General features: G+C 37.8%; 1 protein-coding gene across 1 annotated transcript in view; it reads left to right on the plus strand.

Annotated features, from left to right (window-relative positions):
• Positions 1–24,917, plus strand: part of CFAP47 (cilia and flagella associated protein 47) — a 596,979-nt gene that overhangs the window by 324,072 nt on the left and 247,990 nt on the right. The window contains exons 51-52 of the mRNA XM_087871295.1: positions 20,244–20,422; positions 24,647–24,754. Of these exons, the coding sequence (XP_087727421.1) occupies positions 20,244–20,422; positions 24,647–24,754 (287 nt within the window). The remainder of the gene's footprint in view (positions 1–20,243; positions 20,423–24,646; positions 24,755–24,917) is intronic.

The following is a 24,917-nucleotide window of genomic DNA, read 5'->3' on the forward strand; positions in this document are numbered from 1 at the left end:
CTGTTCACCTATTTCGCTCCAGCACCAGTCTTAGCTATTCCTTAGTTGTCCCAGCTGCCTCTTCTCCTCGCCATGGCTGAGAGGGAAAAAGAACCACAGGTTAGACAGGAGAGCTGCAACTCTCCGTAACCTCACAGGACAACCCTCTTTGCTTCACTGCCCCTACAGGGCAGTTTTGGCTCCTTTCGGAGCACACCAGTGGGGAGAACTCAGCACTGGAGCATGGAGACCTGCTCCATGTGTCCAATCTCGCCTTGATATCAACCAGAAGCCAATTTCAGACAATTTCAATGAGGACAAAAAAATATCAATAAAATTCTGCAAACATTTAAACATGAATAGAGAGAGAATACAATTTTGGAAATGGTATCAGAAAAACATATGTAAATAGTGGAATTTTATAGTATATTTCTGCTAGTAAAACGGAATCACATCAACATCCACACTCTTTATGTCTTCCATTTTAAGAAAACTAGATGTCAAATCTAAGTTTTTTGGAGTTCACTATATGATATATATTGTTTTAAGAGTTTGTTTGAAGAGGAATGTAGGATCAGATTTATTAACTTAATCTCTTCTTGTCAAATAAAATGCAATCCTGTAGGATTAGAGGAGCCAAATATCTTGGTGGGCGGGGGAGGGTATTTTTTTAAGTAAATGGAGCTATATTCTCATATTAACCATAACTGCCTCTGAATGTAATAATTCATTTAATACTTATTGAGCTTGGGACAGTGCTGAATGATAGCTCCTAGGAATTTTGATTGTGTGGGCACATAGACACAGACACACAGACACTCAAATACACACATTAATAGATTTCCAGCTTCAAATCTATTTAGTCTTTCCTTTTTCTTCCAATCTCTCACAAGCCTGTCTGAAGGTAGCCTATGCTTTCATTCACTACTACCTACCTTATTGCTGGAACTTGTTAGTCTCTTATTTTATCAATCAGTATCTCCTAACCGAGTTGCAGCATACCATCTCTCTCACCAACTCTATCTAATTCTATTATACATGGTGCAGACCTGACACATTTGGCTGCCACTGGAAAAAGAATATTTCGTTATAGAAAGATGTACAAATTAAACTTGCTTCTTTACACAAATAAGGATATAAATTGCTATTTGTGAAACTTCTAAATCTTATCTTTTTATATTTGAGGTTTCTTCTTCATCATATTATAACAGCTTATATTTTACCATAACTGATCTCGCCTTTCTATTGTTCTTTGTTTTATTCTTTATTCTATTCATATATATGCATACATACTTAGAAACCCAAAGCTGCTTTTTCAAGAAGCAACTGGACTTTCTTTTTTTTCTTTGAAGACATTTCACTTCTCATCCAAGAAACTTCTTCAGCTCTGACTGGATTGTGGGGAATGGGAAGGATTTATACTCCTTGCAGACAGCTGGTCATTTGCATTCTTTTAGAGAGTTATTGAGGCCAATATCAAAATTAACCATTGTTCTTTTCTTCTATACTTTCAGGAAGAAAATAATCTTCCTGGAATTTTATCCATTATAATAATTTCATTTTTATTATTACGCTTTAGCTCCTTTTAATCATTATTCTTTATACTTGCTGATTTAATTTTTGCCTCTTCCCCCAACCTTGAGTTACTTGCTGTTGCCAGTTGAACCTCTTTCCAATTGTTTGATAATGTGGATCAGCATTACTGTTTCAATTAACTCCTCCAAACTATAATGGCAAATGCCTCATTCTTAACCAGCTTTGTAGCTTCTTCTCAGCTTGTGTATACTCAGCCCCTGAAAGAGTGTCCTTGTTGGTTTTCTTGGATCCTCCTCAGTTGCTGCTCAGCTGCTTAAGATGTTTTAGGATCTGGGCTCCTTGAAGTTACCACTGCCTTTGACTAGTTCTGCATGGGACAAAAGAGACAGGGAAGGAAAAGAGAAGAATGTCTTCTTCTTCAACCATCCTCTTCTCCTAGTTCATCCTAACTGGGACTTTTTGGAATGCACTTTATCATATTGCTTATCACTGATGTTCAACTCTCACCATACTGCCACATGCATATCCCTATGATTGCTACTTGTACTCTTTGGTCCTTCCTGCAACTCTTCTGGCTCATGTCCATGCATGCATACTTGATGCTTTTCTTCTTTCATACAAAAGTGACTGTAGTTCTTTGTCTGGCTGGAAGTCCAGCTGGAGAAAGGCTATATCATGGAAAGGATGCTGCTGTTTTGGTGGGTTTGTGCTATATTTGTTTCTTCTGGGTTTTCCTTTGCCCTGGAGCTCTTTATATCAGTAGGATCACTTTTGCATCCATCTACATTTCTTTACTCCTCAGCAAAGTTTCAACAAGGATTCTCTCTTTATTGCAAATACCTCCACACTCTTCTAAATAATTTTAGAGCCTTCAGGTACTTAACTGTCTTTCAGTTTTAACTTCTTGTTTTCTGCTACTTTTTTTTTCTTAGCTTACTTTTTTCACTTTCCATTCTTCTAGTTCTTTTTATTCTCCCACAGCAGCCATTGCAACCAAGCCATGCTGTGAATCCTTGTTGCCAACACCCCACCCAGGGGTGAAATCCTACCAGTTCGGACCGGTTCGGGCAAACTGCTAGGGAGTATGGGCATCAGTTCACCAAACTGGTAGTAATTACCCCTCCTTGGCCCCACCCACACCCAGCTGGTCGCCGCTCACCTCTTCCGGCCGCTCAATATTCCACAGAATTCAATGTTAAATGCAGGAGGGGGTTGGGAGGGAACGATAAAGGGAGCAGCAACTCCATTCTGAATGGAGGGAGAAAAGTTAGCATTCTCTCTGCCACAGAATTCAGTGCAGCAGAGAGAATGCTAACTTTTCTACATCCATTCACAATGGAGCTGCTGCAGCCTGTCCCTTTTAAGGTAGTCCCCAGGAGAAAGGGGGATGGGGGGGGGATGGAATGAAGCCGTTTTTGTGAAAGGCAGAAAAATGGGCAAGGGGATTTTCCTGCCTGTCGTTCATTCCTCAATCTCAGCACAGACTGAGGGAAGGATGGTAGAGAGGAATATTTCCCTCTCCATTTTCCTGCCATTCGCGACAAGGGGTGTCTGGGAGGGAAGGGACCGGTGAGGAGCCCCTCGATGTGAGTGATGTCGAGTTGGCCATGCCCACCCAGTCACATGACTCCCCCAACAAGCCACGCCCACAGAACCAGTAGGGGAAATTTTTTAATTTCACCACTGACCCCACCACTCAGATATCTTTGGCCATTCTCTCAACTTTCTTCAATTTTAGTTCCATTTATGTTTTGGAGTGGCTACTTTGTGAAGAGTATTATGTTTGCCTTTTAACAATATTCAGATATAAAAAGGGTTGTAGAAAAACAATCTGTAATTTTAAGTTTTTAAGATGTATTTAGCCGTATTTGAGCTGTGGTGGCACAGTGGTTAGAATGCAGTACTGCAAGTTCCTTCTGCTGACTGTTGGCTGCCTGCAATTTGGCAGTTCAAATCTCACCAGGCTCAAGGTCACTTAGTCTTCCATCCTTCCGAGGTCAGTAAAATGAGGATCCAGATTATTGGGGGCAATATGCTGATTCTGGAAACCGCTTAGAGAGGGCTGTAAAGCACCATAAAGCTGTATATAAGTCTAAGTGCTATTGCTATTTTAGCAATAGAGCTATTAATCTAGGTTTTGAAGCATTTTAGAGGAAAAATAGCAATAGAGATAGCACTTAGACTTACATACCGCTTAACAGCCCTCCCTGAGCTATTTACAGAGTTAGCATATTGCTCCCAACAATCTGGGTCCTCATTTTACCGACCTTGGAAGGATGGAAGGCTGAGTCGACCTTGACCTGGTGAGACTTGAACTGCCAAACTGCTGGTAGTCAGCAGCCAGCAGAATTAGCCTACAGTACTGCATTCTTTTTATATATATTGTATATATATTTTTTCCTTTGGTATACATAAAATCTCAATATTCACATTGACAGTGTGTTGTCTGGGTACAATTGATTCTGAGTAATAATAAAAATGTTAATGATGCTATTCATAACAATTATCATCAAAACATATTAATAATATTTGCGTATCCTTAATTATTCACCTTACATTATTTAATTAAACATTCTTTTCAATTTTAAGTTTCTAACTTCTGCTTCTATTTTCTATCCATTGATAAAATGTCTCCCATAATAAAAAAATATTCTGTTTCCTCCTCATCCTTAATTTCCATTGTTAATCTATCCATCTTGGCACATTCTAGTATTTTCTTTATTATACCTTCCTGTGTAGGAATATTTTCATTTTTCCAATTTTGTGCCTATACAATTCTCGCTGCTGTTAAAACATGTAAAAATAAGTATGTATTTACTTTATTATAATTTTCTGGTAAGATATCTAACAGAAACAATTCTGGTTTTAGGTGTATTTGTTGTTTTGTCATTTTTCCTAACCATATTGGTATTTTTATCCAATTTTTTTTGCTTTTGAACATGTCCACCAAATATGGTAATAAGAGCCCGATAACTGATTACATTTCCAACATTTGGCGGACAGGTTTTTAAACATTTTTGCCGTTCTCGCTGGTGGCAAATTCCACCTATAAAACATTTTGTATAAATTTTCTTTATAAGCTGTTGACATCGTCAATTTGTAATTTCTCTCCCAAAGCATTTGCCATTTATCTAATTCTATAGTACATCCAAAATTTTTAGCCCATATTATCATTGTTTCTTTTACTTGTTCCTCTTCCATTTTAAAACTCAGTAAGTGACTATATATATATTTATTAATTTATCATCAATCCCTAAAAATATCTTATCCAATTCTGTAGGTTCTTTATAAAACCCATACATTTCTACATCTTTCTTGTACCTTGAATGTATTTGCATATGTGGCCACCAAGCCAAATCAATCCCTTGATTTTGCAGTTCTTGTGTCGATTCCCCCTTATTCATTTAGGATATCTTTATATCTCGTAATTTTTTCCAGCTTCACAACATTCGAATGTATTAGTGCTTCCATCGTGGATAGGCAGACCGGTATTTTCATGTAATGTTTCTCTTTGATTCTTTCCCATACTAAGAGCAGAGCATTTCTAATATAATGTCTTTGAAAATATCTATGTATTCTATTTTTCCCATACCATATAAAGGCATGCCACCCCAATTGCAAATCATGTCCCTCTAAAGTCAATAATCTTTTGTTCCTCAGATTTATCCATTCCTTCACCCACGTAAGCACAGAGGCCTGGTAATAAAAGTCCCAATCTGGTAACCCAAATCCCCCTTTATTTTTAGCTTCTTGTAACATTTTCAGTCTTATTCTTGCTCTTTTCCCTTGCCAAATATATTTTAAAAATCATTTTATTTCAGTCCTCAAAAAACTTTTTTTCAAGTTTTATCAGAATTGTTTGGAACAAGAATAATAACTTCGGCAGAATATTCATTTTTATAATTTTCTTCTTTAATAGTTGTGCACCTTGCTGATAACCAAATTCCTAAATATTTTACTTTCTTAGCTATCCGAATACATATCTTCCTATCAGTTCATTTTTCTGTTTATCTGTACAATTTTTAACCAAAATTTTAGTCTTTTTCTTTATTTTCAATCCTGCCACTTTACCATATCCCTTTATTTTTTTTATTAGTTTGGGTCCCATTTCTAGTAATTCTTCTATGATAAATATCAGGTCATCATCAAACGCCTGTAGTTTATATTTTTCTTTTTTATTTCCATACCTTTTATTTCTGAATCTTGTCTAACATTTCTAGTTAATACTTCCAATGTTAATATAAATAGTAAGGGGGACAGTGGACAACCTTGTCTTGTGCCTTTATTTATTTTAAAATTCTCTGCCAAGTCCCCATTTACTATCACTTTTGCTGTTTGTTTGGAGTATATTGTCTTGATCATATTTATAAAATTTTTGCCAAACTCCATACATTTTAATTGTGATATCATGAATTGCTAATTTACAGTATCAAAGATTTTTTGCGCATCTAAAAAGATGAATGCCAATTGTCTTTCAGAATGTACTTCATAGTATTCCAATGTATTCAAGATAATTCTGAGTGTATAAATTCATTCAAGAATTTTTTAAGTATCTCTGCTATTATTGAAGCATATATTTTATAGTCTACATTTAGTAATGATATTGGTCTGTAATTTTTTATTGCCAGTAAATCTTCTTCTTTTGGTATTAGAGTAAGGTGACCAGATTTTAACATTGGTAAAGAGGGACATTGTGGGCGTGGCTTATTTTGTGGGCGTGGATATCTGGTCATGTGACTGGGTGGGCGTGGCTAGCTGGTCATGTGACTGGGTGGGCGTGGCTAGCTGGTCATGTGACCGGGTGGCCATGGCTATGTGTATAGGGTAAGGTGAACAGATTTTAACATTGGTAAGAAGAACATTGTGGGCGTGACTTATTGTGTGGGCGTGGCTTGGAGGCCATGTGACTGGGTGGGCGTGGCTAGCTGGTCATGTGACCGGGTGGCCATGGCTATGTGTATAGGGACTACTCAGAGGGCTGAAAAGTCATTTCTGACAGGTCCTCACACTTTTGACTGGTCCTCACACTTATGACCATCCTCACATTTATGCCCGTGCAGTATTCTTAACAACCATGTCACTCATTTCACAACTGCTTCTCTTCACCATGGTGACAAGATAGGGCAAAAATGTAAAATGTGAGGACAGTCGTAAGTTTGAGGACTGGTCAAAAGTGCGAGGACCAGTCAAAAATAACTTTTTCAGCCCTCTGAGTAGTCCATATGCACAAAAGGACTAACCAGAGGGCTGAAAAAAGTCATTTCTGACAGGTCCTCGCACTTTTGACTGGTCCTCACACTTATGACCATCCTCATATTTATGCCCATGCAACATTCTTAACAACCATGTCACTCATTTCACAACTGCTTCTCTTCACCATGGTGACAAGATAGGGCAAAAATGTAAAATGTGAGGACAGTCGTAAGTTCGAGGACTGGTCAAAAGTGTGAGGACCAGTCAAAAATAACTTTTTCAGCCCTCTGAGTAGTCCATATGCATTAAAGGATACAGCAATAGAGAGGGATGAAGGAATGGAAATTAGAGTAGGAGTGAGGGTAAGAGAGGGAGGAAGAGACGAGGAGAAGGAGAAAGGAAGAGGAAGTAGGGAGGAGAAAAAGAGGGTGGGGGGAAGAGAAAGTAAGAAGGAAAGAAAAGAGAGTGGTGGTAGGTTTGAGGAGAAAGATTGCTGTACAATAAAAAAGATGAAAGGGAAGAAAGCCAACCCCAAGCAAATATAAAGATATTAAGATTAAGAATGAATTGTTAAACTTTAAAGAATAAAAGAGAACAAATATGAATAAATGGCAATAATTAGAAACACACATACAAACATACAATGTATTTTCTTTGAACAGAATATTTGGCTGGTTCACAAATTTAAACAGCGTTTAGTCATTTCAATTAAATTTACAATTTCTATATTTCCTTTTTGCCATATTTATTCCTCATCTATTTTTTTTAAAAAAACAATTCATCCTCATCTCTAATCTTAATCAAATTCAATTTTTCCCTTCTATTCTATATTATACCCCTTCCCATTGTCATCTATTTTTATATCCATCCTCACATTGGTTAATTATGTAATTATGTAATACAGTTGTTTAATACAAATTCAACATTTTAATATAAATCAATTAGTTATATAACTATCTTTTTTGTATATTAATCAATATGAACATGAATATTCCAATTATTTCCATGCAATCCAATTTCTTACAAATCAATTAATTATATTTACCAATAATAATAAACCAAATAATTTCCCCCATATATTCCTCCAAACCACAACTTAACCATTTCTGCTTTCAACACAATATACAATTATTAATAGTATCTCAATTATTACAATTCCCTAGTTAAATAGAGCTTTTTTTCTTTTGTGTTTTAAAATCTTGAACTCTCCTCTTTTGCCCAAAATTTCCCATTGTTTGCAGTTTTGTACCTACCTTTTTTGGTGAGGAAAAAGAAAAAGAAAAAGAAAGAAATCTCTCTCTGCCTCATTTTGTCACGTTGCAGGTTTAGTTTCGCTTTCGCCTTTGTTTTCAGTATAGCTAGGGGGAAAAAAATCTGCTCCAGGAACTTTTTGCAGCTTTTTGCAGCTAATTAACCTAGCGGAAGCTGTTAACAGGGGCTGTTTTTTCTATTTTTGCAGGCATGGGTCTATTCATTTTTTTTTAACACTGATCAGCTGTAGGTCGGCCCTTTGAAGCCCCGCGGCAAGAGTTTAAAGAGTTTTTTTTCCCTCTAGCCATCAGCGGGGATTCAGGAGGCAGCCGGGACTCAGGAGGCAGAATGAAAAATCGGGACTTTTTTAAAACGCCGCGGGACGCGGGACAAATTGCTCAAAAGCGGGACTGTCCCGCCAAAAGCGGGACGTCTGGTCACCTTATATTAGAGTCTTCTTTTGGTATTAGAATAATATTTGCTTCCAACCAGGTTTTTGGCATTTTAGCCTTCAGCAAAACTTCATTGTAAACCTCCAACATTGACAAGCATAGAGTATCTTGTAGGTGTTTATAAAGTTCTGCTGGGAGCCCATCTTGTCGTGTTTTATTATTTTTTTGTCTTTTAATTGCTTCTTTTAGTTCCATCATCATTATCCTTTCATTTAACATAGCTTTCATTGTTTCTGATACTTTAGGTAATGCAGCTTTTTCCAAATATTGTTTTATTTTCTCTTCCGACACTTTTTCTTGGTCATATAATTTTTCATAAAATTCCTGAATTATTCTCTTTTTGGTTTCATTTTTATAGAGAAGGTTCCCCTTTTCATCTAACAGTGTATATATCATTTTCTTCTCTTTCTCTTTTTTCAGTTTGTGTGCTAACCATCTTCCTGATTTATTAGCATTTTCAAAAAAAATTGTTTTGCTCTTTAATTTTTTGTGCCATTTCTTCTTTTTCCATTAAATTAAATTTATGTTTTGTTAATTCCATTTTCTCTTTTAAATTCTCTTTTGCAGATCTTTCTGTAATTCTGTCTCCAGTTTTTTAAGTTCCTCTTGTAACATTTTTTGATATTGTTTCTTTTTCTTGTTTCTCTTTGCTATAAATGTTATAGCTAATCCCCGTATACAGTGGTGGGATTCAAATAATTTAACAACCAGTTCTCTGCCCTAATGACCGGCTGGGTGGGCATGGCCATGATGGGTATGGCCAGGGGGTGTGACAGGCAGCACGCGGCTTCCTGCACCCCCCTGGGAGCAAAAACGGGCCATGGGGCTGTGCCCGCCCCATTTTGAGCCTAGTAGGCCTCCCTGCAGCCTCCTGGGAGCAAAAACAGGCTGCGGAGAGACTCTTGGAAGGGGCTCGGCGGGAAAGGGCACAGCCAGACAGCAATTTAACAGCCAGTTTGCCTGAACCGGCCCGAACCAGCTGAATCCCACCACTGCCCGCATAAGGCTTTAGCTGTATCCCAAACATTTTGTAAAGATGTCTCTTCTTTTCTATTTTCTTTAAAGAAAAAAATCCATTTCTTTTTCCATTGTTTGTATGAATTCCTTATCCTTTATTTTTTTAAAAAAATTTTTTTTATTTTAAACATAGTTAAAAAGACATACATAGACATACAACATATACAAGAGTCTTAATTTCTTTTTCAGCTACATAACAATGATCCATTTCTTACTATATATAAATATTTACAGATATTATAATGTTAACTTATTCAGCCTTTTTCTCCTATTATATTTCATTTCTACTAACATGTTAATTGATCTATCACATTTTTCTCTTTCCCTTCTTCATTCCTTTAATTTATTTCCTTATTTTTCAGCCATTCATACCAATTATTCCACACTTTATAGTATTTGGTTTCCTCTTTCCCCTGAATTTCTTTAGTTTATCCAGTTCTGCGCATTCCAGAATCTTTTTAATTATATCCTTATCTGGTGGTATTTCTTCTTTCTTCCAGTATTGCGCATATATAATACGTGCTGCTATCAATATATGTAGTATGAGATACTGTGTTTCTTTAGTATAATTTTCTATTGATATCCCTAATAGAAACTGTTCAGGTTTTCCCTCTATTGAATTCTGGATTATTTCTTCAATCCAATTTTTAATTTTCTTCCAAAAATTTTTCGCCACTGGGCATGTCCACCATTGGTGATAAAATGTTCCATAACTAATCTTACACTTCCAGCATTTTGGAGAATTGCTGGGGAACATTTTTGCTATTTTCGCTGGTGGAAGATGCCATCTGTGAAACATTTTCATCTAGTTTTCCTTGTATGTGGTTGAGATTATTAATTTCATATTTGTTTTCCACATCTTCTCCCACTTCTCCAACTCTATCGAATAATTAAAATTTTGGGCCCATTTGATCATCGTTTCTTTCACAGTTTCCTCTTCCAGTTTATACCGCAATAGAAATTTATATATTTTACTAATTAATTTTTGTTCATTCTTTAACAGAATTTTATCAAGGTCGGTTAGTTCTACTCTAATTTGATCCATTTTCTTCTCCTCAATATATTTTGATCTTATTTGTAGGTATGACCACCATTATATTTCTCTACCTAAGTCCTGTTCCAATTCGTGTTTTGCTTTTAGGGTTCCCCCTTCATTAACAATATCCCTATATATAATAATTTTGGACCAGTCTATTAAATTTGGGTGTGTTAATATTTCTTCTGGAGAGATCCAGGACGGTACTCCTATATAGTGATGTTTCTTAATTTTGTTCCAAATTGTTAAGAGTGAGTTCCTAATTACATGTCTTTTGAAGTATCCATGTGTGTTCTGTTTTTCCCCCCTTAGAAATGCGTGCCACCCTACATGAAGATCGTGTCCCTCTAATATTAAGAGTCTTTTATTTTCTAATTCTATCCACTCCTTTATCCAGACTAAGCCAGCTGCTTGGTAATAGGTCTCCCAGTCCGGGAAAGCTATTCCTCCTCTGTCTCTTGTGTCTTGTAATACTTTTAATCTAATTCTGGCTTTCTTCCCTTCCCAAATAAATTTTGTAGACATTTTGTTTAATAAATAAAAAAAAAAATTCCATTCTAATCGGTATAACCTGGAAGAGGAATAAAATTTTGGGCAAGATACTCATTTTTATTGCCGCCACTCTTCCTGTCATGAAATTTCCAACTTTATCCAATTTTCCAAATCCTTCTCAATTTGCCAAACCAATTTATCATAATTTTCTTTTTTGATTGATGAGCTTCTTGCGATCAGCCAGATTCCCAAATATTTTATTTTTTTGGTAGTTTGTATATCCATAGTCTTTTCTAATTCTATCTCCTGTTCTTTTGTAAAGTTTTTAGTTAATAATTTTGATTTATTTTGATTTATTTTTAAACCCGCCACTGCACCGAATTCCTCTACTTTTCTGATCAATTTAGGGCCTGATTTTAGTGGGTCTTCAATTATAAAAACCATATCATCTGCATAGGCTTGAATTTTATACTCCTCATTCTTAATTCTCAAACCTTTAATCTCTTGATCTTCCCTGATTCTATTTAAGAGTGGTTCCAGTGATAGGATAAAAAGAAATGGGGAGAGTGGACAACCTTGTCTTACTCCCTTTGTTATCTCAAATCCCTCCGTCGTGTCTTGGTTAAACATTACTTTTGCTGTTTGTTTTGAATATATTTTTTTCAACCATTTTTCCAAATTTTTGTCCAAATTCCATTTTCCTTATCAGTTTTGTCATAAATTTCCAGTTCAGATTGTCGAAAGCTTTTTGTGCATCAAGGAAAACCAGTGAAATTTGCTTCTCTGAGTGTATTTCGTAATACTCTAATATGTCAACTATCATACGTGTATTATTTTTAATTTGGCGTCGTGGTAAAAATCCGCTTTGGTCCGGATAAATATGCTTATTCAGAATCATTTTTAGTCTTTCCGCAATTATTGACATGAATGTTTTATAATCAGAATTCAATAGAGAGATAGGCCTGTAGTTTTGTATTAGTTGTTGGTCCGAATCTTCCTTGTGTATAAGTGTAATTAATGCCTCTGACCATGATTTCGGAATGTTTGTCTCCTGCAATACATCATTAAATATTTCTAACATTAGCCCTCCTATTTGATTTGTTGTATTCTTATATAGTTCAATCGGTAATCCATCAGGGCCTGGGGTCTTATTATTTTTTTGTCTTTTGTAGCCATCCCAAATTCAGTTTCAGAAATTGGTCTGTTCAATATTTCTTTTTGTTCGTCTGTCAATTTACAAACATTTATTTCCTCCAAGTATTTTTTAATTTCCGATTCTTTCTTTTTTTTCTTGTGTATATAATTTAGAGAAGAAATTATAGATTATTTGTTTTTTATCTTCTTTTCTGTATCAAATTGCCCCTTCTTCATTTTTCAGGCATTGTATCGTTCTTTTGTCCTTTTCTTTTTTCAATTTGTAGGCTAACCACCTACTTATTTTATTTGAATGCTCAAAATAGTTTTGCTTTGCTGTCTTTATTTTCCAGGCTACTTCTTCCTGTGTAATCAAATTTAATTTATGTTTAATTACATACATATTGATTTAGAGTCCACCTTTTATATCTTTTTTGTCCCTTCCAATGAATTATTATAGGGTTATGGTCTGCCCATTCGTTTAATCCAATATCTATTTTTTCAATTTCCAATTGCAATTGTGTTGACATCCAGGCCATATCGATCCTGGACCAAGACTGATGTGGATGTGAATAATAAGTGTATTGCCTCTCTTCTTTATTGATTTCTCTCCAGGTATCTTTTAAACCTAATTCTTGTGTCATTTAAAAAAAAAAACTTTATTAAATATTTACAGTAAAATTAACACATAATAATGATTGGAAAACAATATAAGAAATGAAATGTAGGATCACATAAACACAAGACTAAAACGAAACAACAAACATGACTAACCGAGAGTTAAGCTCAGTCTCCAATTAATATTAACTAATATCATCCTAACCAAACATTTCAATACAATCAAGTTCTTTTATTTATCTACAAAACAATTGGCCTGTTTTTTTCAAAATTATAAAGAATTATATAGCCTATTAAGTATCTATTTAATCTAATAAAACGATCTTATCACCTATCTCCTAGGTTTAACCTTTTTTTAAGCCAGACAAAGCTTCTGTCGCAACTTCTATTATATATTGAGTCTTTCTTATCTTTTAAGATATATATTAACTTGTCCATCTTAGCACATCGAAGAATCTTATTTATTATCAGATGGTCAGGGGGCGTATCTGCATCTTTCCACAGTTGAGCAAATGCCATTCTCGCCGCTGTTGAGACATGGACAAATATATACCAATCCTTGTTGTCAATGTGGTCCGGTCTTATTCCGAGTAAGTAGAGGTCTGGGTGAAGGGGAAAGCTCAAACCTGTTATTTCCAGCAGCCACTGCTGTATTTTCCCCCAATAGCGTCTAGTTGATGGACAAATCCATCCATCACATGTGGATATGAATAATAAGTGCATTGCCACACTTCTTTATTGATTTCTCTCCAGGTATCTTTTAAACCTAATTCTTGTGTCATATTGAAAAACTCTTTTGGTAGTATTTCTTTCTTTCTTTCTTTTTTTTCTTCTCACTATGATAGTCTTTTTTATTATCCACTATGGCATTATAGTCTCCTGTTATGCAAATGTTTTCTATCTCCTGTTCTACTATTTTATTATGTAGTCTTTTGTAATATTCTTGATGATTTGAATTTGGATCCAAAATTGTTTGGATTCGGTATCTAATTTGACCATCAAAATTCACGAGATGTCACTGCCGGAAGTCCCGAATTCCTTATCCTTTAATATAGTTTGGTTCAATATCCATCTCAGTTTCTTCCTTTGTCCTTTCCATCTAATTTTTATTAGGTGGTGATCTGTCCATATGTTTCTATTTCAACCTCTTGAACATCTGCTCTTATTTCTGGCAACATCCAAATCATATCTATTCTCAACCATGATTGGTGTCTGTTTGAATAAAATGTATACTGGTTTTTCTTTGGCTACTGCATTCTAATCAATGCTCCACTATGGCTCATAAAACATATTCTATTGATAAAGTAATGCATTGACCTAGACTGGCTTAATTTCACCATATGTAAAACAATAATATATTTTTATGAATATTTAAACTGTTTTATATAAATGTAACAGATATGCCATACTCTTTATGATCCAAAATTTCTCTCTCCTCCATAAATATTGTTATATATTTCTAAGATGCACCTTTTCCATTAAGCTATTTATAAAGAAACTGCCCTATGTCTGCTATTAGTTCTGCTATTGTTTCTTTGTGGCAGATTGTACTGAACCTCCAGATTAAATCTTACATTTTAAAAACTGATATCAAGAAACATGATATGCAAAGGTATGCAAACCACATATGTAATTAGGGTCTTTGGTGCTCTCTGAGTTTGGTTGTTTTCTAGAGATGTTTCATTACCCAAACTAGGTAACATCATCAGTGCTAGTAAGTAGTGGGATTTGCTCTCAATTTATGTTCTAGTGGCTTGCTCTGTCAGTGTTGGTGGGAGTGGTCTTAGAGGTTCTTTGGTTGGTCCATAAGATCACCTCCATCAACAGTGACAGGGCAAGCCACTAGAATATAAACAGAGAACAAATCCCACTCCTTACTAATACCATTGTTACCTACTTTGGACAATGAAATGTCTGCAGGAAAACAAGCTGAGAGAGCACCAAGGACCCCTCATTTCGACCTTGAGCCACAGATATCCTCCTTTACTGGTATATATTTAGTTAATCAAAGTAACAAGAGGATTAAGAGGAAAATACGGGCCTGGTAGCTCAGCAGACTAAAAGCATTGTGATTAACACCAGCTGTCTGCAATTACTGTAAGTTCGAATCTCACCTAGCTCAAGGTTGACTCAGCCTTCCATCCTTTCTAAGGTAGGTTAAATGAGGACCCAGTTTGTGGGGGCAATAAGCTGACTTTGTATAAATATACAAAAGTATGAAGGCTATTGCTTAATGCATTGTAAGCCACCCTGAGTCTCCAGAGAAGGGCGGCATATAAATCAAATTAAAAAAAAAAACAACCCTGAGGAAATGGGTACTGAACTCTTTCTTGGATAATATATCATTCAAATTAATATTACTTCTCTAGAATAATCTCTTTAAATTGTATGAATAGTAAACCAAATAGTATAGGTGGTTCATTTTAAATAAGTATAAAGTGATGCATTAGAGTAACCACTCTACCTTCACATTTACATGAATGATGTCTGAAGTATTTTCAGATACTAAAATAACGAGGAAAAATATATTGGAACCATAGGGTAACTCAGTGAAATGTGCAACCCCTGTAAAAAAGTTCTGTGCCAATACCCAAAGGTGCTGTTTCAAGAGACAACTGGACTTTCTGGTATTTCTTTGAAGATGTTTCACTTCTCATCCAAGAAACTTCTTCAGTTCTGTCTTCAAAGAAAAACCAGAAAATCCAGTTGCCTCTTGAAAAAGCACCTTTGGGACAACCATGACCTGGATGACTGAGAATCTCCATAGAGATTCTATGCCAATAGTATAATTCCCTCACACAATTTTAGTATACCTCTATATCTGGAATATAGTGTATAGTTCAGATCATCATATCTAAACACACACACACACACACACACACACACACACACACACACACACACAAGACTTGGGGGAAAATGAGCAGGAATCTCAAAATGCTTTCACTCTGCCTTTCACTGCAAGGAAACCTATTTGGTTAGTCCGGGTGTCTGCAAACTGCAGCTCCGGAGCTGCATGCAGCTCTTTCGGCTCTCTGCTGTGGCTCCCTTTCAGGTGATCCCACCACTGACTGCCCCTGCCCCTCGCCCTCCCCTCCCAGTCACTCCTTGCCTGGCCTGAGAAGGTAAGGGCGATGGCAGGGAATGGAGACTCACTCCATATCCCAGAGTGGGAGCAAAGTGCCCCTGTACTTGCCTAATCTCTTGCTGGATCTCACAGGTGCTTCTTCTGGCCCTAGTTGGGGAGAGCAGGTTGTGCGTCTCCCTGAGCGACTGAGGTATGTGCAACACCAACAAGAGCCAGAAGAAGTGTCTGCAAAACCCAGCAAGAGATGAGGTGCAGAGAATCAGAATCAGAGAGAAAGAAGGGAGGAAGGGAGAGAGGGAGGAGAAAGAAAGGGGAGAGCGAGCAAGTGCAGGATCAAATTCTGGGGTGCAAAGGAGTCTTTGAGGGTTGAACGCCAGAGGCACAGATTTCCTCCACCTTCTACATTCCCACCCCATGCTGAAGTGAATGAAACAGGACAGGGTTTTCCTCCCCGCTAAGTGGCCCCGCCGAGCCTGCTTGCAAGCCCCACCAAGTACGGCTCCAAAGATTCAGCTTGTGCATCCCTCCCTCATCTACCCAGATGGCTGAGACAGACACAGTGTCTGCCTTCCCTCTGGGCCCGCTTGTCGCCGTGGCCTGGCCCCCCTCCACCTGGGAGGCATTGCACCGCTGCCTTGCCATCTGGCAGGGAATGAAATGCTTCCTGGGGCTGAGCAAGGAGACCCCTCTGGGGCTCCCCACATGGTGCAGCGGGAGCAGAGAAGGTGCACATTCTACCTGCTCCCGCTGCCTCCCAGCCAGAGCGCCATGTTTCTTTGCTTGCTGGCCGTGTCCGAGGAGGGAGCTGCCCTCGGGCTGCCTGGGCCCCTGCCGTGGAGGGAGAGGGAAGGGGAGGTGTGTCTCCCTGACAGGATCCAGGTTGAGTTGCCTTATTTTGCAACTTATTTTGGATCTCCAATGCTTGGCTTTGCCTGCCAGCCTCCACTCCCCCTCCACAGCCCAAGTGGTTGGATTCACACAACACGTGAAGCTGGGCAGGAGAGCATGGATGGATGGATGGATGGATGGATGGATGGATGGATGGATGGATAGAAGAGAGACAAAGAGAGAGCCAAAGAGAAAGAGAGAGAAAGAGAGACAGATGGAGAGAGAGACAGAGAGAGAGGAAGAGAGACACACATAGAGAAAGACAGAGAAAGAGAAAGGGATAAAGAGAGACAGAGACAGAGAAAAAGAGAGAAAAGAGAGACAGAGAGAGAGAGAGAAGGAAAGAGAAAGAGAGAGTCACAAAGAGAGCAGAGAGAGAAAGAAAGAGAGAGAGAAAGAAAGAAAGAAAGAAAGAAAGAGCGAGCGAGAGAGAGACAGTGAGAGAGAGAGAGCAGAGAGAAAGAGAAGGAGAAAAGAGAAAGACAGAGAAAGACAGAGACAGAGACAGAGAGATACCCATTTCCCACAAAAAAGAAAACACTGGGAGCCACAAAACCTGGGTAGGCGTGGCTGGGAGGTGTCATGTGACTGGGTGGGAGTGAGTGACATTGAATTGGCCATACCCACCCAAGGTTTGTGGCTCCTGGTGTTTTCTTTTCTGTGGGAAATGGGTCCAAATGGCTCTTTGATTGTTAATTGTTGCAGACTAATCGTTAGTCTATTCCAGACAGCTAAAGGGACCTATTTGATTAGTCTGTTCCAGACAGCTAAAGGGACCTATTTGATTAGTCTGTTCCAGACAGCTAAAGGGACCTATTTGATTAGTCTGTTCCAGACAACTAATGGAACTAATGGGATTCCATAGGAAGCTTGGGGTTGTTCTTGACAGTCTGCTGTATAGTGCAACTGAGGCTTTGATTGCCACCTAAAAAAGTGAGCAGCAAGTTCTTTGGGTCAGATTGTAACCATGCAGCCTTTTCCCTTTCACAAATCTAGTCATTCTCCTTCCACCTTGACTTTTCTTGATGCCCAATAGATGTCCCTGGGCAGATTTGTACACAAAGATTATTGATCCCAGCCAAAAATCAGTACTTTACATTGACCTGGAAAGAAATAAAAATAATTTTATATTAAAATGATGTTTTTTATTTAAAAATGATTTTATAATATGAAAAACTGGAAAGCAATATAGCGCCAGCATTTTGCATGATAGTATCTTTTAATTACCTTTCGAGCCCAAGAAAAATCATCTAAAAGATGGGTAATTAAGAGAACAGTGACAATAGACAGGTCTCCCTACTCTGGGAAGAACTGGATGTACAACTTCAGATGTATAACTTGAAGTAATTGGACTCCAGAACATTCTCATGTTTTTCAACATTCTGGGTGAGTCCAGAGGGGGGGAGACGGGGGTACATCTTGAGAATATTATCTGGGAGGAGTTTGATCCTGTGGCTCCCGAGGATGTGGACAGGGTTCTGGGTAAGATTAGTGCTGCCACATGTTTATTGGACCCGTGTCCCTCCTGGTTGGTACTGGCCTCCCGGGAGGTTACATGAGGCTGGCTCCAGGGAATTATAAATGCTTCTCTGAGTGAGGGTGCCATTCCTGCCGCCTTGAAAGAGGCAGTGGTGAGGCCCCTCCTCAAGAAGCCATCCCTGGATCCGGCTGAATTAGCCAACTACCGTCCGGTCTCCAACCTTCATTTTGTGGCGAAGGTTGTTGAGAGTGTGGTGGCACGACAGCTTCCCCGGTACCTGGATGAAGCTATCTATCTGGACCCGTACCAGTTGGGCTTCAGGCAGGGGTGCAGCACAGAAACGGCATTGGTCGCATTGGTGGATGATCTCTGGAGGGCTCAGGACGGGTTGTTCCTCTGTCCTGGTCCTATTAGATCTTTCAGAGGCTTTTGATACCATCGACCATGGTATCATGCTGCAGCGGTTGAGGGGGTTAGGAATAGGGGGCACCGTGCTGCGGTGGTTCTCCTCCTTCCTTTCCGACCGCTTGCAGTTTGTGTTGGCAGGGGGGCAGAGGTCGACCTCGCGGCACCTCGCTTGGAGAGTGCCGCAAGGGTCGGTCCTCTCGCCCCTTCTGTTCAACATTTATGTGAAGCCGCTGGGTGAGATCATCCGTGGTTTTGGGGTGAGAGTCCATCAGTATGCTGATGATACTCAGCTGTACATCTCCACCCCAGACCATCCCAATGATGCCCTTGATGTGATGTCTCGCTGCCTGGAGGCCGTGCGGGTCTGGATGGGGAGAAATAGGCTCAGACTCAACCCTGCCAAGACCGAGTGGCTGTGGCTCCTGGCACCCCGATATAGTCAGCTGGTGCCATCGCTGACTATTGGGGGTGAATCTTTGCCCCCCACAGAGAGGCCTCGTAATCTGGGTGTCCTCCTGGATGCACAGCTGTCTTTAGAAGAGCATATGACGGCCGTGGCCAGGGGAGCTTTTTATCAGGTTCGCCTGATTCGCCAGTTGTGGCCCTTTCTGGACCGGGACGCCTTGCGCACAGTCACTCACGCCCTGGTCATCTCCCGGCTGGACTACTGTAATGCTCTCTACATGGGGCTCCTCTTGAAGAGCACTCGGAGGCTCCAACTGGTCCAGAATGCGGCCGTGCGGGTGGTTATGGGCGCGACTCGTGCCCATGTGACACTTCTCCACGCGAGCTGCACTGTCTCCCAGTGGTCTTCCGGGTGCGATTCAAGGTGTTGGTCACCACCTTTAAAGCGCTCCATGGCTTAGGACCCGGGTACCTTCGAGACCAACTTCTGCCACCAGTAGCCTCCCACCGGCCAGTCCGCTCCCACAGAGAGGGGCTCCTCAGGGTACCATTGGCCAAGGTATGTCGGCTGGTGACACCCAGGGGGAGGGCCTTCTCTGTGGGAGCTCCTGCCCTGTGGAATGAACTGCCCCCGGAATTGCGCAAGATCTCCGACTTCTGTGTATTTCGCTGTGCCCTCAAGACCCTGCTGTTCTGCCAGGCCGGGCTATCAATGTAAATGATTTTAAATTTTTGGGTTTTAGTTTGGGCCGAAATTATTTAACAATTTTAATTATTTTTTAATTGATGTCTGTATATTTTTGTGTTTTTAATAGGCTGTACACCGCCCTGAGTCCTTCGGGAGAAGGGCGGTATAGAAATAAATTTTTTTTTATTTTTATTATTATTATTATTATTATTATTATTATTATTATTATTATTATTAAAATGGTTTATACATTTGTACATTGCTTGAGGTTTATCATGCACAAGTGATTATCCCTCGTATCTGAAACATTTTGTTTGTTTGAGGCCATGTGAAATACAGAGTTTTCAAACCATCCAAGGACATTGTCTCTACCATTTGTTGCTTGCATTATTATGTGGAGTTTTCCTTCTTTTGCTTTTGGATTCTATGAATGTATTTTCATCATTAATGAGATACAGTCAGTAAAAGGACCTAGAAGATCCATACTATATAGAGAATTTCAATACTCTTTCAAATAAACATTATTTATCTGCCATTTTACTAATGTTTAAAGATATCTCTCCTTCTGTCTCTCTTAGGATACTATTGACATTGGAATTCCAATAACTAATCCCACAGTTGATGTTCTGGAATTAGATGTAGAATTAATAGATACTGTTATACTTAGTGGTAAAAATAAGCTTGTTCTTGAACCAAAAGAAACATTATGTTATGAAGTAAAGTATTCTCCAGCTACCACTGGCCATATGGACGGAAGGTATGTTATGCTATTGTAGATGATCTATCTTATACATTTCTTGTCATTAAATGTTTTCAATTTACCTTTATTTTGTGCTTTATTGTGAACTTTCATATTAATAAAAGTGGCTTATTGCTGAGTGCATTTGTTTTATGAATGAATGACTTTTAGATTGCTTCAGTACAGGTAGTCCTCGATTTATGACCTCAATTGAGCCCAGAATTTATGTTGCTAAGTGAGAAATTTGTTAAGTGAGTCTTGCCCCATTTTACCACTTTTCTTGCCACATTTGTTAAGTGAATCATTGCAGTTGTTAAATTAATAACACAGTTGTTAATTGAATCTGGCTTCCCTTTTTGACTTTGCTTGTCAGAGGTCACAAAAGATTATCACATGATCCCGAGACACTGCAACTGTTATAAATATGAACTAGTTATCAAGCATCCAAATGTAAATCATGTGACCATGGGAATGCTGCAATGGTCAAAAGTGTGAAAAAATGGCCATACGTCCCTTTTTCAGTGCTGTTCTAAATTTGAATGGTCACTAAATGAGTAAGTTTACTCATGTAAGTCGAAGAGTACCTGTACTTGGGTGTTTGCATTTTGTTGTTTTTAATGTTGTCTTTTTAATAATGCATTATGAATATTTCTATTTGGGACACAACCTTCAAACTGATGGGTTTCCCCCCCTTGAAATACATTCCTGGTGATGAACGACTTTTGTTTCATATTCTTTGTGAACTTAAAAGTATTTCAGTCAACTAAAAATAAGTTACGATTTTTTAAAAAAATGGAAAGATAATGTTGATTACAGTTACATCCAATAGCAGATTGAGACTCAGCTCACCCAGTCAGAAAATACATATTTTTTTCCCCAAAGATTACTTAATTTTTCTGGTGACTTTTCTTGTGCTTCTGAGAGGCTGTGCCATCTGGCCTTCAGAGGAACCAACCTCAATAAAGTTAATGAAAGCACAGTGGAAAAGGCAGTGATTGTTTTCTTCTGCCTTCACCACTTTTCTTTAGCTTCTTTTCCGTTAGACTGATCTCTGTGATATGAGTTTTCACTTCTGATGTAAGCTTAGAAAGACATAGAATATGTTATTCTATTTCAGATGGTCTCCGTGTAATAATTAATTGATTATTAATTAATTAGCTTATTTTGGGCTAAATTAGCAAGAAAATTATCTGCATTCTTTTTACCATTAAATATCATTACACATTATAGATTTTGAGATTGTAGTTTTAGATAAATAATAGGAAATAATGAAAGGAGCAGGATTTATTGCAATTTTGGAATATTTTTCTAAAATAGTTTTAGAATGCAAAGATAGGATATACATATATTTATTTTGGCACATACGTGCATTTAATTCTGTAATATTTTAAGAAGGAATGTAAGGCAATCTTACTTCTGAATGTTCGTTGTGGATTAGATTATTTTCTGTGGTGTGACCTTTTTAGTTTTATTTATGACAGTCTTTATGTTTTTTACTCCTAATATTCTTTTTAGCTAAAATTCCTTGTCTGTATCTTTTCATTTATTTTATTTTATTTTTTTAAAAATCAAGTTTTATTGGTCCCCGTTCCCCCCCCCCATTCACCCACATCTTTTTTGAACAGAGTATTGGCCATATCTTATCTTATACAATTGATCAAATTCAAATACATTTTACTCAATTACAATTTTTGCCACAATTTTCTTTTTACCCTTTTTTTAATCGAATCTCAATATTTCTTTGCTTACTGATATAAACAGCATCTTCATTCGCCCTCTAATTCTAATTTTCCTGCTTATTCGTATTTATTCTCTTTTATTTTTTAACCATTCATTCTTTGTCTTAGTATATTTATATATGTTTGGGGTTGCCTTTCTTCCATTTCATCTTTTTTGTTGTACAGCAATCTTTCTTCTCAATCCTGCCATCTCCCTCTCTTCTTTCCTTCTTACTTTCTTTTTCCCTCCTCTCCTGCTCCTCTCTACTTCCTCTTCCTTTCTCCTTCTCCTCCTTTCTTCCTCTCTGTCTAGCTCTCTCTCCTACTCTGATTTCCCCTCTCTTCCTTCCTCCTCTCTCTTCCATTCTTCTCTTCTCCCCTTCTCTTCCATCTCTCTACTCTCTACTCCTCTTTCATCTCTCTCTATTGCTGTATTCATTTTCAATTTAATATTTTCCACTATGATGTCCAGTCAACCCTGATCTTTCTCATTTATTAAAAATATTACTCGAAATTCCCCTCCTCTTTTTAATTATTAACAAATATTTCAATTTATTGCATTTTTTCCTTGAAACCTTTGTTAAAATAATCTTCCAACCCTTGCTTTTTTCCCTTTAACAATGTTTTTCTTCCGTTTTACTTCTTACAAGTCTGTCATTTACATCATTTACAAACATTCCATTTTCATTCAATTTTACATTTCAATTTCAATTCCCATCTTAATTTCAATTAATTCTTTTGTTGTTTTTATTTCTCTCCACTTAGTGCTTCCTCCAATATCAAAAACAGTTCATTTTTTTTCACATTTCATCTACTGATCTATTTTACATTAAACAGTATTTTCACATATAATTTCTACAACTAACATCTTTTTCTTTATTAACATATTAATATTTTCACTGATCTTATCTTATTTTTCAATATCTTTCAATATCTTAACCATTTTCTTTTAAACTCTTCACAATCCCATTTCTTGATGCTTTCCTCCCTTTCTCCCATTCCCTTACCTACTTCCTCTTCCTTTTCTTATACCTTTCTGCCTCTTTTCTTTAATTTTCACTCTGTTAATTTTCCCTCTCAATATTTCCCCATTTATTTCTCTTCTTTTCAGTTTTGAGATGTATTCTCTCTTATCCATTTTTATTCTATCACTGTTAATCCCAGTGTAATCATCTTTATCTTTATTTTCATTTATTTCCTTTTCAATATTTTCTCCTTGTTTCTCTTGCTTCTCATTCATCTTTTCTTTCTTTTTTCTTGCATTCTAACCAATCCTCTGCTTCCTTATTTCCCTTAAATGCTTCTCTTATTTTTTCAAACATCTCCCTTAATATCTCACATTCATCCTCCCAATTCTCCATATTGTCACTTTAGAAGGCTAGAATTTTCCAATTTATTATTTTCATTCACTTATACTTCTAGTTTCAAACTCCATGCGATATCTCCTTTTTCTTTCCAGATAGTGTCCAGTTCAAATGCTCACTTGAGCCATCACAATCTCAGTCCTCATCCTCTCTGCTTCTCTTAATCTTTTCAGCTGTATACTCCTATGGCTCTTTCCCACGATCTCTCCTCCAGCAGATGTCTCTCTTCAATTCACAACTCTTTTGGCAACAAAGAATCCATTTTATAGCTCCACGGGAACACCCGTTTCCTCTTTTCCGAGTTAAATCTTTTTATTGTTTAAAAAAAATGTTCCTCTGTCTCCTTTTCACTTGTCTTGTTTTTATTTCTTTCAAAATCCAATTTTAAATCCAGGTGGAAGATTCCTTTTAGGGCTTTCATTTTAACTTTAAAGTTCCTCTTCCCCCCCCCCTCTGCTTAAATTCCCAAGTGCAAATTAGCTGCTAATTGCTCGTTGGGACTTCTTTCAGGCTTTTAAAAGTTTTTTCTTCTTACCTGTGAGTTGGCCAATCACTCATCCGGTAACAATATTCTGTTCAATCACCACTCCTGCACTTCCTCTTTCTGATCGTGGCCACTCCGGCTTTTGACAGCTCCATGGCTGCCTTCCTTCGCCAATGAGTCAAAGACTAATGCCAGCACTTCCGGGAACTTGCTCTTTCCCTATCTGTGCCAGCCTGCATCTTTTTTCTTCACTGTCCCTACAAGACAGCTATGATCCCTAGGGATCCCCAAAATTGGCTGGAATATCGGTGCTCTTCTGGAGCTCCAGAATCCACACTGTATCGCCTGATGCCAGCCACGCCCTCTCTCCTTTTCATTTATTTTAATTTTACTAGTCTAGCCTATAGATATACTGCATGGCTATATATACCTCATGATTTACTTTGTGCTAGTTAATGATGTAGGAGGAGGAGAAGATGATCATGATGATAATAATTATGGTAATCATGGTGATGATGATATGGGCACCTAATCTGTGATTAGATCTAATAAATTAATTGAAGTATAACAGAAAAGTTCGTTTTGTTGACCCCCTTTATTATCTCCCTTTCCACTTTTTTGCTGTCTTTTGTATAACAAGATAATTTTACCAACAGATTTATAACTCTCATTTTAGTGTTATATTTACATCAGAGAAATTAGGAGAGTGTTGGTATGCATTGAAGCTGAATGGACAGATGCCTCATCCAATAAGATTGCCTGAAGTAGAATGTGAACTTGGGAAGTAAGTAAGCCTACATTTAACCTGAATCATGGGTTTAATTATATACCAGAACAACAAAATATTATTTTCTTTGGCTAAATTGTTCTTTGATATTGAGACAACGAACCATTAGTTCAGTTCTTGGCAGACTTGGAAGGAGACTATAGATAATCCTCAGCTACAT

Source organism: Pantherophis guttatus, chromosome 5 (assembly GCF_059756535.1).
Source record: "Pantherophis guttatus breed Tessera chromosome 5, ASM5975653v1, whole genome shotgun sequence".
NCBI lineage: Eukaryota > Metazoa > Chordata > Lepidosauria > Squamata > Colubridae > Pantherophis > Pantherophis guttatus.